At 67.0% G+C, this 12009-nt stretch overlaps 2 protein-coding genes across 5 annotated transcripts in view; one reads left to right on the top strand and one right to left on the bottom strand.

Annotated features, from left to right (window-relative positions):
* SIGIRR (single Ig and TIR domain containing) overlaps positions 1-1355 on the top strand; it is a 4583-nt gene extending 3228 nt beyond the window's left edge. For all 3 annotated transcript variants that reach the window (XM_015588651.2, XM_025046374.1, XM_025046375.1), the window contains exons 7-10: positions 43-149; positions 215-365; positions 544-733; positions 1035-1355. In XM_015588651.2, coding sequence (XP_015444137.1) covers positions 43-149; positions 215-365; positions 544-733; positions 1035-1198 — 612 coding nt within the window. In that variant the 3' untranslated portion in view covers positions 1199-1355. The remainder of the gene's footprint in view (positions 1-42; positions 150-214; positions 366-543; positions 734-1034) is intronic.
* Positions 1356-2087: 732 nt separating this feature from the next.
* Positions 2088-9521, bottom strand: PKP3 (plakophilin 3). Of its 2 annotated transcripts, none has more exons than XM_006910946.3 (13): positions 8483-9521; positions 6807-6886; positions 6061-6692; positions 5847-5970; positions 5355-5559; positions 4827-5001; positions 4297-4414; positions 4057-4227; positions 3798-3983; positions 3256-3409; positions 2898-3090; positions 2666-2753; positions 2088-2460 (listed from the first exon to the last, which is right to left on the bottom strand). In XM_006910946.3, the coding sequence occupies exons 1-13, from the start codon at positions 8712-8714 to the stop codon at positions 2425-2427; spliced, it is 2394 nt and encodes a 797-aa protein (XP_006911008.1). In that variant the 5' UTR covers positions 8715-9521; the 3' UTR covers positions 2088-2424. The 2 variants fall into 2 exon arrangements, with proteins under 2 accessions (XP_006911008.1, XP_024902151.1); XM_025046383.1 differs by lacking the exon at positions 8483-9521 and adding an exon at positions 6976-7419.
* Between the last annotated feature and the right edge of the window lie 2488 nt (positions 9522-12009).

The following is a 12009-nucleotide window of genomic DNA, read 5'->3' as shown; positions in this document are numbered from 1 at the left end:
CGCCCACGCCCACGCCCACGCCCACGCCCACGCCCGCTTCTCGCAGAGCCCTCCGCAGACCTCCTGGTAAACTTGAGCCGCTGCCGTCGCCTCATCGTGGTGCTGTCAGAAGCCTTCTTGGGCCGGGCCTGGTGCAGCCACAGCTTTCGGTGGGTCTAGCGGGGGGTTTGGGGGGAGGACCATCCGCACCCAGCTGACGGTCCCGCCCCCGCAGGGAGGGCCTGTGCCGGCTGCTGGAACTCACGCGGAGACCCATCTTCATCACCTTCGAGGCCCAGCGGCGCGACCCCGTGCACCCCGCGCTGCACCTGCTGCATCAGCACCGCCACCTGGTGACCCTGCTGCGCTGGAGGCCCGGCTCCGTGGTGCGGAGGGTGGTGCGGGCTCTGGGGTGGGTGGGGGTTCCGTGGCCTGGTGCCCGAAGTAGGGGCCTCCTTTGAGGTTCTGGGAGCCAGTGAACCGCGCTGCCAGGTGGCCGGGGGCTACCAGTGTTTGCGTCCCCTCCGTGTTCACACGAGCTGACTACCCCACCCTGGCCCCTAGACACCTTCGTCCAATTTTTGGAAAGAGCTGCAGCTGGCGCTGCCGCGGAAGGTGCAGTACAGAGCGATGGAGGGAGACCCTCAGACCCGGCTGCAGGATGACAAGGATCCCATGCTGATTGTACGAGGCCGCATCCCGGAAGGCGGGACCCTGGACCCGGAGCTGGACCCCGACCCCCAAGGGGACCTGGGTATGCCCGCAGGGGCCCACCGCTGACCCTGAGAAACAGCCTGGGGTGGAGGAGGGCTGCACAGGGCAGAGGAAGGCGCTCAGAAATGGGCGCAGGTGGCAGGGACTCCTCCATGCTGAACGTGGGTGAGCTTGACCCCCCGGGGTCTCCTAACTGCCCCTTCCTGAGGCTCTTGGGCCTAAGGCCTCTAGACGACCTCCAGGATGTCAGGTCACCACCCAGGAGGGTGAGCAGGGAGTGAGCCCCGCAGAGGCCAGCTGTGGGCAGCCCAGCTTCAGGCCTGCTGGTACTCCCTCCCCAGGTGTCCGAGGGCCTGTCCTTGGGGAGCCATCGGCTCCAGTGCATGCAAGCGGGGTGTCGCTGGGCGAGGGCCGGGGTAGCGAGGTGGACGTCTCAGACCTCGGCTCCCGCAACTACAGTGCCCGCACGGACTTCTACTGCCTGGTGTCTGAGGATGACATGTAGCCCCCCCCTCCGCAGGAACCACAGGGTGCCCGTGACAGCTGGGAGTGGGGCCTTGTGCCCTCCCTGCCTGCATGTGGCCCTGTGACCCTTTGGGAAGGGGAGTGGCCCTAATGCCCCTCCTTGTGCCAGAAAATAAAGTCTTTTTAGATCCCTCCTAGGCCTTGGTCTCTCTCCTGGGCAGCGTACCCCACACTTCCATCTCAGGCTCTCTGGGACCCTTGACCACGGCTACTCGGTCACCAAATCCAGCTGTCCTCTCAACCCCTCCCTTTCTCCATCCTGAGGCAGTTGGGGCACGTCTCCTGCTGTAGCCTCTTTGGGTCTCCCTGCTAGGGGACATGCCCGCCCTAGCCCCACTCTGACCCAGACAGGTCCTAGGGGGGCAGGCCCCTTAGAGGCTTCAGGTTCTGACATTGCAGAAGCTCTCTGCTGTAAAAATATCAGTGGGAATCCACAACCAGTGGCCTGGCTTGGTGAGATGGGGGAGGGGCCCCAGAACTTACTAGACACCAGGCCTCAGATGGTGTGAGTTCCTGGTCAGGGCACCCCCAGGTCCACAGGGCAGGGCAAGGAGAAGTGTTGGGTGTGTTTACCATTTGAGCACAGCCTAGTAGGGCAGCACCGACATGAGGAGCAGTCACAGCTGCCCCAGGAGCGGTCATAATGCACATGAAGCCTCCAGCTCAGCTGTGTCTGTGCCTCGGGTGGCACCAAGGCCTCTGCCATGTGCCCCATCTCCTATACTCTTGGCCAGTTCTCCCCTTGCTGGACACCCCTGTCCCTGACCTGGAGAGGCTTGTGCATTAGCCCAGAGACGGGTGTGGTTGGGGACATCCTGGCGTCCCTGGGGTCTGACCAATCAAGGAAGCATGCGCAGTTGTGGCTGCTGTGTTCACAACCACCTTTATTGCCAGTGCTGGCTGTCCTGAGGCACTGGGCCCCGGCCACCCCCACCTCTGCCAGTATGACCTGGTCACCACCCCATGCACCAGAGCAGCTTCAAGCCCTGCCCCACTCCCTGCCCTGCAGAAGCCTAGTCCCCAGCTGTACCCCGTCCCCTGTCCTCTCCCTGGTGCCCAGGCCCTTCGAAGTGCAGCTGGGGCTCCAGTGAGTAGCCGCTGGGCCATCAGCCTTCTCCTCCAGGCTGGCCGGCAAGCAGCATGGAGCCGAGCCTGTCCCTCAGAGGCCGGGCCGAGCAGCAGTCCCCTCCTCCGGGAGGGCCTTGCCTACAGGCCCAGGAAGTCCTCCTTTCGATAGCCCTTCTGCAGTGGAAGGGGGCCGAGTGAGGTGGCACGCAGGCCACTGGCTTGCCCTGCTTCCCGCTCCGCCTCCCCGGGGATGCTGGTTTGGATCCCTGACTCTGGGTCCCTGGTCCCTTTCTGCGAGTTCCTGCCCGAGTGTCTTTCCCCACATCCTCCTCCCAGGTCCACGCCCACCGCCCTGCCCACCCTGGATGCTAGAACATACCGCCCGGAAGTCCCGGTGCAGCTTGCTGTACTGCCACAGGTTGGCCAGGAGGCTGGAGGCTGCCCGGGAGGACTTCTCACTGTCAGGGCTGTGGGGTGGGGGCAGGGGTCAGCAGGGGAAAGGTACAGCCAGAAGGTGAGGTGTGGGGGGGCGCCAGGCTGGGATCAGAGTCAGGGGTCAAGGCGGGAGTGGGGCCGGGGCCAGGCATGCAGGCGGCAGTCGGGGTCCCCACCTGTCCCGCCTCTTCTTGATGAAGACCAGCTTGCGCAGCCCGTCGAAGTACAGCAGGTCACGGGCGGCGATGGGGCTGGCCACCACCAGGTTGTTGAGCACGGCTATGATGTTCACCAGCACGTCGGCCGGCGGGGCCTTCTCACCCACGCTACCCGGCAGCTTCTCAATCAGGTGACTCACCACCTTGGTGGCTGCGGGAGGCCGGGAGGTCAGTGTCAGCCCCACTCCCAGCCCCCAGGGAGTCGGTGTGCCTGTCTGTCTGCCCGGCTGCAGCCGGCCAGAATAAAGACCAAGTCCAGGGCCGAGCCCGCTGGGTGGCGTGCGGGCGAGCCCGGGCTGCGGGATGCCTGACTCACACATCTCGTCCTTGTTCCTGGCGTTGCGGGACAGGTTTCGGATGAGGCCGGTCAGCGAGCGCAGCTGGTGGTGGTCGGCCGTCCGCACGCGGTCCAGCAGCGGGTTCAGGATGCGCTCCTGCTCCAGGGCCAGGCGGCTCAGCACGCCCGCCCACTGGGGAGGTGGGGTGGGGTGAGAGCAGGCCCCTCTCCCTGCACCCTCAGGGCCCCTGGCGGGCGAGCTGAGGCGGGACTGGCTGCTCTCTGCCTCTGCGCACCAGCCGGCGGACTCTGCGCATGCGCCTCGGCTCACACCGCCGCCCCTCTTCTCGCCGGCGCGGAGCTGGAATCCCACAGCCTCGAGGCCTGTCCTGCCTGGGACTCTGACCTCCGCTCTTCGCTGCCCCTCAGGTGTCCCCTGCTTTCTCGGCCTGCCTTCTTTCCTCTCACTCTGACGTTCTGGCTCATTCACGAGGTGGCATTTGTCCCTCCATCCCGTCCCCGACAGACCGTACACTCCTGGAGTGCGCGCTCCCGTCTGTGTTCTTCCCGTGTCCCCTCACCCTGCGGTCGCCGGCGGTGATGTTCTGCAGCGCGCCGGCGGCCGCCTCCGTCGTGTGCCGGTTGAGCTCACAGCGCTGGAGCAGGCGGTTGTACAGGCCCACGATCTGGGGGCTCCACAGCCACTCCAGGCCCTTGGGGTCCTTAGAGACCTCGGCGAAGGTGAGCGCGTCGGCCGTGAGGGGCAGCTGAGCGGGAGGGTGCAGAGGGTCAGCCGGGCCAGGCTGGCCCCTGCACCCGCGCGCCCAGGCCTGCGCCCACCTCTCGAAGCCGCCGACTCTGTGGCGTGAAGCAGCCCACCACCTCGCCGGGTGGTGCCCCAGCCACGTCCCTGCGGCCCCGGCCCTCCAGCCGCTGCAGGGCCGACGGCGGCATCTCGTCGTACAGGCGGTAGGATAGGTTCCTCAGCACGCACACGGCGTTCTCCACGCTCTGCGGAGGGCGGGCTCTGGTCAGAACGGGCGCAACCCGCGGCCCCCCGTGGCGCGGGCCACTCCTCACCTTGTCCTCGCACTTGCCCACATCCAGGGCGTGGTTGATGTAGGCGACCAGGGCATCCACCAGCCCGTGGCACTCGCGCATCTTTTGGCGAGTGGCCTGGGAGGCCGAGCTGAGGTTCCTGTGGATAGAGGCAGGTCAGAGACCCGCACAGCGACTCGGGGAAGAGCCCACCCCCCGTGGGGCCTGGAACGCAAGGGCTGAGGTCCTTAGCGCCCATCCCCTCCCCCAGCTGGGCCCCGCCTCTAGGCACCTCCCACTCCTGGTTCCTACTGGACGCTGCTGGCCCTGGTCCCGCTGCACTCCAAGTGTCCAGAGGAGGTTACGAATGTCCGATCGAGTCTCTGATTTTATGAACCCTGACCCTGCAGCCCCCAGAGTTACTGAATCAAACTGGGTGGCCACATCTGGCGGGCCTGCACCTGTGCCTCGCTTAGTCTGCACATTTCCCCCAGGCCCTGGCCTTGTCAGCCAGGCTCCCCAGGCACCCGCTCTTTGCCTGGGGCCGTCATCCCCGCCTCTCTCCAGTGCACCTGAGAAAGCCCGTGGCATTGTAGAAGATCTCGGCCTCGGAGGCATTCTGCTGGATGAGGGGTGGCCCCCCGGCGCCCGAGAGGGGGCTCAGCACCAGGTCCGTGAGCTGCTCCAGTGTGTCTCGGGCCAGGCGGTCCTTCAGGTGGTCACTGGAGGACAGGTTCCACAGGATCCCTGGGGCAGGTGGGGCCGAGGCCAGGGTCAGGGACTGCCTGCCAACCCCCTCTGTCTCCTCTGGGGATGGTGGGAAAAGGCTGCGACCTCTCCCAGGGCCCTGCCCGGCACTTTGAGCCTCACCCAGGAGCCCCACTGGGGACAGTGGGAGTGAGACCTGCAGGGTCACGGGGCTGCCGTCGAGCCTGGGGACACGGGCCCCAGGTCCTGGAGGCTGGCCACAAAGTCATCGTGGGGACCAAGGAGAGAGATGGGGCAGGAGGAGCCAGCACAGAGACAGAAGAGAGAAAGGAGCAGAAGGGCAGAGCGGGCGACACAGGCAAGGGACGGCGGGGACGGCGGGGACCGGGCACCCGTGACATTCTTGCGCAGCTCGCTGTCCTGCTCACGCAGGGTCCGCAACAGCTCGAAGATGCCGCTCTCCTCCACCAGGGCCAGCTTGTTGTCCGCGCTGTCGTAGATGAGGTTGCGCATGGCGCCCGTGGCGTGGCGCTGCACCTCCTGGTTGGCGTGGTTGAAGAGCTTCACCAGCCGGGGCACGGCCTGGAGGCTGCGGGCCTGCGGGCATGGGCGCGCCGTGTCAGTGCGCGGGGCACACACCATGGCGTGCGCAGGGTGCGCAGGCGCGCGGGGATGGGTGCAGATGTATGCGGGTGTGCGCGGGTGTGTGCAGAGGTGTGCAGACGTGTGCAAACCGCTCCCTGCTGCCTCTCCCCTGCAGAGGAGGCTCTGGGTGGGACGGGGTCTGTCCGGGCAGCTAGGGGATCAGGGAGGGGCAGCTGGGGCCCAGAGGTCGGTGAGAGGTGGGGGCCGGTGCGGCAGTCAGCGGACGTCGCGGGCAGCACCTGTTTCTTGGCCGCAGCGTCACTGTAGCACTTGTGCTGGATGTAGGCGGCACCGAGCACCTGCAGGTTGGGGTCTGAGGCCATGAGGTACTTAACTGCCGAGGGCAGGTCAATGTCATCGAAGCTGCAGAGACAGGAGTCAAGGGTCAGGCTGACCCTGGGGACAGGCCAGGGCCATGGCGGAAGCCCCCTCCCTGGGCCAGGTCCAGCTCACCCGCTGCTGAGTCTCTGCAGAGTCCGGTGACCACTGTAGCTGTCCAGCCCACGCACATCCGGCAGGTGGCCAGAGTCACCCAGGCTGAGGCTGAGGCTGCGCACGGATGGCGCCCGGGCCACCGGCTCCAGGACACCCCCAGGCAGCGCCCCCGCCCCCCCACGGCTGCGGTGGCTGCTCTGGAATCGCTGCAGCGTCCGCATGGCGGGGGCGCGGATGGTCCGGCTGGGCGGCCCCTCGGCAGCGTCTGGCCAGTCCAGGCCCCCCTGCCGGCCAGAGCTGGAGCTGGCCTGGCGCTCGTAGGCAAAGGCCCTGTAGGCGGAGGTGGCCGTGGGCTCCAGCTGCTCTGACACCACGCTGCAGTGGTCATCCAGGCCCCCGGGCCCCAGCCTCAGTGAGTGCAGGGACAAGGTGTCGTAGTCCATCCGGCTCCCCACCCCGCCACGCTCATGGTAGGACACGGGCCTGGGGGCCATGGCTGTGGCGGGCTGGGATCCCCCGTACCCCACAGCTCCAAACGCGCTGCTCCCATTATGAACAGAGCTCAGCCTCCGACTGGAGCTCAGGTCCACGGCTGAGCGGGAGGACCAGGAGGCTGGGCCATAGGCGGGCTTGGCGATGGGCCGGAAGGTCTGCGGGCAGGGCGGAAGGGCAGTGAGGGGGGTGCTGGGCCCCCACCTTCCCCAAAGCCTCCCTGACATGACCACAGAGCTCAGACTCTCCCAGCTGGAGCGAGTGTCACTCACCGAGGTGCTGTCCCCACTCAGGCCCCGGGAGCGTGAGCTGAAACCCGTCTGCAGGGTGTGGTACTGGCCCCAGGACGTGCCTATGGGCAGGGACAGTGGTAGCTTGGCCAGGCCAGATGGCACAGCACGGGCCTCCTGTCCGACCCCCACCCCCCCGGCCTCCTCTGACCTCAGCCCTGGCGGTCCCTCTCCCATAGCCGCCTGCTCCTCTAGCTGTGCTGGGGGTCAGATGCGTCCATCCCAAAGGCCTCCCAGGCCCCTGGGGAGTGTCCTGCACCAGCTCTCCAATCCCCACCAGGGCGCAGTGCCTGGCCCTTCCTCCAGGAAGCCACGCTGACCTCCTGTGATCCTCTCCTGTGCTGCGGTCACATTGGAATGAGGCTTTGCTCACTGAGGCCATAGCGTGCCCTGAAGGCGGTCCCCTGTCCCACCTGGCGGAGCCACACCCACCCCATCCAGCCACACACAAACCGAGGGCCATGGCACCGGCCCGACTCTGCGGAGAGTGGACAGATGGGTGGGTGGAGGACGGAGGATGGCTCTGCTTGGCTGAGGGGCGCGGGGTGAAGTGGAGGGAAGACCCCCCCAGCCTCTGCCCCAGCCCCAGCCCCATTGGGTTAACGAGGCTTCTGGGCAGGGCTGTTAACCCTTTGACGCTCACCGAGGCTTAGCCTGGGAGGCACGCCCCAGCCTGGGGACCTTACCCCCACCCCAAATTATAATCCTCCTCCCCTAATTGGCAGGGTAGCCATGGTGGTAATTAGGCCCTCTCTGCTCCATCCTCCATCCTGTGACCCCTGGGCACCAACCAGGCCACCAGCAAGGCCGTGACCCAGGTGGGGGGACCCAGGAAGCCAGGCTGCCTGGCGGCCCCTATGCAGGCCAACCCTCCCGTGAACCCCTGTGGAAGGGCAGGGAGGAAACGGCGTTCACACTCATGCACGCACACGTACACATGCTCACATTCGCACGGCCTGCACGCACGTGCATGCACACGCACGCACACCATCGTGGAGCCAGGATTCCTGCGGGGCGGTCTGCCGGGCACTGAGGGGCCCTCCCCCAACCCGTGGGCCTCACAGACACTATGTGGGCCACTATAGCTGCCCTGTGATTCCACAGGGGACCCTGGTCAGCTGGGCAGGCGGTGGCTGGCGTCCAGGATTCCCAGACCCCGCCCTCGCGTTTCCTCTGCTCATTCCCATGGACTGTGGGGTGGGGAGGGGTGCCGGAGTCTGGGCGTCTGCATCTCACTGGGACTGACGGGTGTGTCTGCATGTCCCCGGGACCATGTGTGAGCCCGTGTCCCGGGGGACTGTCCATGTGCATGTTCCGGTTTGCTGCCGGAGATGGGCCTGGCTGGCCCGCCACGTGCTGACCGTCCCGCCATCCTCCACGGGGGTCTCTGGGCTGAGGGTACAGGCGGGGCCCAGGCAGGCTCGGGGAAGAGGACGCGGGGTCCCTGGGGGTGGCGGGAGGCCCCACCTACGGCCTGCCCCACACCCGGCAGGGTGGGGCGGGTGACTCAGTCAGTACAGGCCTGTGAGTCAAGGAGCTGGGCCCTGGGCAGCCGCAACGCGGCCTCTGGTCTGAGCACCATCACACCCACCGAGGCCACCTCCGCCCACCACCACCAACCCCACTGCCCGGCGCCCACCCCGCCGGCATCCGCCTACCTCTGGCCGCCCCAGTGACTGTCCCCGGCTCGGCTGTCCCATTGTGCCTCTGCTGCTGGCCCAGCTGCAGAAGGCGGGCGCGGACCTGCTCCTGGACGCGGGCAGCTCGCAGCTGATCAGCCTCCGGCCCCTGCGTGCCCCGGCGGTCCAGCTGCAAGTCCGAGGGCAGTGCCAGGGAGCACACTCCAGCCTCCGGCTGCAGGGCCGACAGCAGGAAGTTGCCGTCCTGCATGGCGGCAGGCGCGCGGGGCTGGGGCCGCCTAGCCTGGGCCGCTGCCGCTGCCTCCAGCCTGCAGTCTTCACTGTCTCTACTGCGAGGCCCCGTCCCCAAAGTCCCCTCCCCGCTGGCCTCGCCCAGCCCAGAGCCTCCAGGAGACAGCTGCCCGCCCAGCCCTGAGCTCTGCGGGAGGCGGGGACACCTGGGCCAGGTAGGAGGGAGGGGCCGCGGCCTGCTTAAGGTGGAATTTGGGCAGACGAACAGGCCCTGCTTGGCCCAGGTCCTGGCCTGGCTTCCCCTCCTCCCAGGTTCCAGGACAGGGCAGCAGGGGTCCTGGGGCTGTCTTGGTTCCCAGCCTGCAGAGGCCACATCAGCTCTATGAGATGGGGCAGCGGGGGCGGGGCAGGGGGAGTGGGCTAACCAGGCCTTACTGCCCTGCTGTCAGCCGCCTTGAGAAGTCTGAAGGGGAGGGCCTCCCCCTCTCTGGGGCCTGGGGGCTCTAGGCAGCTCCAGGGACCCAGCCAGGAAGCTGGGGTGAAGCCTCGGCAGGGGTCCGCATGAAGGGCCACTCTTGAGGGTCAGGGGTCAGTGCTAAGGGTCAAGATCGAGGATAAAGGGCTTAGGGTGGAGCTTCAGGGTGGAAGAGGGCCCTGTGGAGGGTCCTGGTCCCTGGTGCCTGCAAGACCCCAGAAACCTCCGGTAGACCAGCTGGCCCCCCAGGGCACGGCCGCCAGACCTCCATCCTGCAGACCCAGAGATCGCCTCCAGCCCTGCCCCCACCCCCTGCAGAGGCCTGGGAAGGCTGGCTCAGCCCTCTCTGGCGCCCCTCCTGGCTCCTGCCCCCCAGGCTTTGTGGGGGGGAGCCCGTCCTGACACGTGAGTCGGGGCTCAGCAGGGCTGTGATGGGAGGGACAGGTGGAGCTGCCCCAGGGGGCTGACTCAGGGGCCCTCCTCCCAAGCCGGTGCTGGAGCTGGGTTTTCAGGGAAGAGCCCAGGAGTCCGGAGAGTAGGAATGAGGGTTGTGGGAGTACGGGGGGGCAGGGGGAGACAGGGCCCCACCTCGGGGGGCTTGCCCCCGAAGTCTCCCAGAGCCCCTCCCTCGTCCAGCTGGACTAGCAGGCACCAAGGCCTGGGTAGGCCTGGCGTGGATCCAGGAGAGGCCCCTGGTAGACTGGGGGTGAGGGGTGAGGCCGGGATGGCTGGAGGGGTAGGGGCCTCATGGACCTCCTCGGCTCCCCTAGGAGAGTCACCTGTGGGCTGTGGGCCACCCTAACAGTCTGCTCTCCCCAGAGCCTGCCTCTGGCCCTCTCTCCTGTGTGGCCTATACCCACCCCCGCGACATTTGCTTTAATCAACAATCAGTCCTGACAGAAACAACGTGGTCCCAGTCGGGGTTGGTGGCTGGGTGCAGAGGGGGATGGGGGCGAGGTTAGTGTGGGAGGAGGTGGCTACGGGCGGCAGTCAGATGTCAATGTAGGGGGGTTTAGAGGGACCCTGGAGAGGTTGGGTGAAGCCTGGGAAGGCCTCTGGGCTGGAGGGGTGGGGGACCTACCCTGTTGGCGGTGGGGACACCGAGGGCCCCTGGGACCGTCCTGGAGGCTGCTGCCGGCTGAGGGGTCCTGGGCTCCATCCTGGGCCCGGCAAGTCTGTCCAGGGAGGCGTCCGTGCGGGCAGGACTGTGGGGGCACCGGGGGCGGGCTGGGAACACCCAGCTCATCAGACCGGTCGCGTCCTTGGGAGACGGGTTTTGTGTGGAAAAATCCCGGGAGACAAGTTTGTGCGGAGCTGAGTGAGCCTGGAGGCGCATGCCTGGCACGGGCCTGTGGCCCGCCCTTCGCTGGGGCCCACCTGGGCCCTCGGAGGCCGCCCGGCACATGGCTGGGGGCAGGCAACAGGCAAGGGTCTGATGGGCTTGTGCGGAGGCCCTGGGGAGGGGGCTTTGGTGGGGTCACAGCTATAGGAGGAGAGGAGGCCCGGGTGGGGGATGGTTTTCAGCAGCCTGCAGGGGCCCTGGGGCCAGTTGTGGAGCTTCCCTCCTCTTGGCAGGGAGGGCTGCAGGTGTCCCAAAGCTGTGACCGGCCTCCCCGAGGACATGCAGACCCTTCCCCACTGTGGGCCTCCTGCCTCTGTGGCTCGGTGTTCCCCCGGTGGACCAGGGCCAGGGAGACCAGCCACATGGTCTGGGCGTCCCCACTGCTCTCGGCCCCAGGCTCAGAGCCTGTCCAGCCCCTGGACCAACTTTCTGCTTGGCCCTCCGCTCCAGGACCCAGGATGTGGGGAGAGAGTGCGAGAACTCAGCAAGGCTTGGCGGTGGGCTTCCTGGAGGAGCCGGGTCTGTGGCAGAGGCGGGAAAATTCACTCAGGGAGCTTGGAGACAGACCAAAGGGCCCTCTGTGTGGCAGGACCTGGGAATCTGCGTTTAACCCCCCAGGCGGCTCTGGTGCACCATCAGGGTGAGAACCTGGAACCCCAGGGACATGAAGGGTGAGTGGGGGGTGGGTGCTGGGGGACAGAGCCTGAACTCTGCCCCGGGGAGTCCCCAGAAAGGCTCTGGAGGCCTGAGGGGGCAGGTTAGCATTCACACCCCTCCATCCGTGTGGGTGTGAAGGGTGGGCGGGGGCGCATACTGGAGGAGGGGGCCCCCAAGCGGCTGTTTCAAAGGTCTCTGAAAGAAGGATTGGGGATAAAGAGCAGGGGCTGGGGGACCCCAGGGCGGAGAGCCAGAGCCGGGGGAGGATGGAAGGAGGATCCGGAACCCGGCTTTGGTGACCAGGAGTCTGGGGCAGTTATTAGGAGCAGAAGAAGGGAAGACAAACTTGAAGATATCAACAGCAAAATAATATTCGAAACAACTTTCAGTAGCATGCCGGCGCACAGAGAGGTTAGGGAGCCGCTCAGCGGCCACACAGCCTGCAGGCGTGCGGATGGGTCATCGTGGCTCTCTCGCCGGGGACCCCCCAGAGGAGCAGGGCTGCCGTCTCTCGCCTGACTCCGGCTCCCGTGCATCCGGGCACTTCCTGCCACGCCCACGCTCTCTTGGTCTTCCAATGCCGGGTGGCCTGGGCTCCCGCCAAGTCCAGCCCAGGGGACTTGCCCGCCTCCTTCACGGAGCCTACCTGGATTTGCGCCATAGGCTCCCGCCCATAATCCTCGGGGACCCTGGGTGGGACACACGGGACCTGGCATCCTCTGCGCCCCTACCTCCCGCCTTGAGACTTTAGTTGGGAAGTAGCTGAGGGATGCGGGTCCCAGTCGCCCCGGGGGGTGGGGCGAGGCACCTTTCATCCCCACTCCCGCCGCCCCCCATCCA

The sequence above is a fragment of the Pteropus alecto genome, unplaced genomic scaffold (assembly GCF_000325575.1).
Source record: "Pteropus alecto unplaced genomic scaffold, ASM32557v1 scaffold43, whole genome shotgun sequence".
Taxonomy (NCBI): domain Eukaryota; kingdom Metazoa; phylum Chordata; class Mammalia; order Chiroptera; family Pteropodidae; genus Pteropus; species Pteropus alecto.
The sequence above is the reverse complement of the archived record's forward strand: the minus strand, read 5'-3'. Positions and strand labels throughout refer to the sequence as shown.

Excerpts from the sequence above, each read along its gene's own strand:
- PKP3 (XM_006910946.3), bottom strand. The coding sequence starts at position 8,714 with ATGCAGGACGGCAACTTCCTGCTGTCGGCCCTGCAGCCGGAGGCTGGA. Across the intron at positions 3,984-4,056 it reads AGAGTCGGCGGCTTCGAGAG|CTGCCCCTCACGGCCGACGC; the intron begins GTGGGCGCAGGC and ends CCTCCCGCTCAG. Across the intron at positions 2,754-2,897 it reads ATCAAGAAGAGGCGGGACAG|CCCTGACAGTGAGAAGTCCT; the intron begins GTGGGGACCCCG and ends CCCACCCCACAG.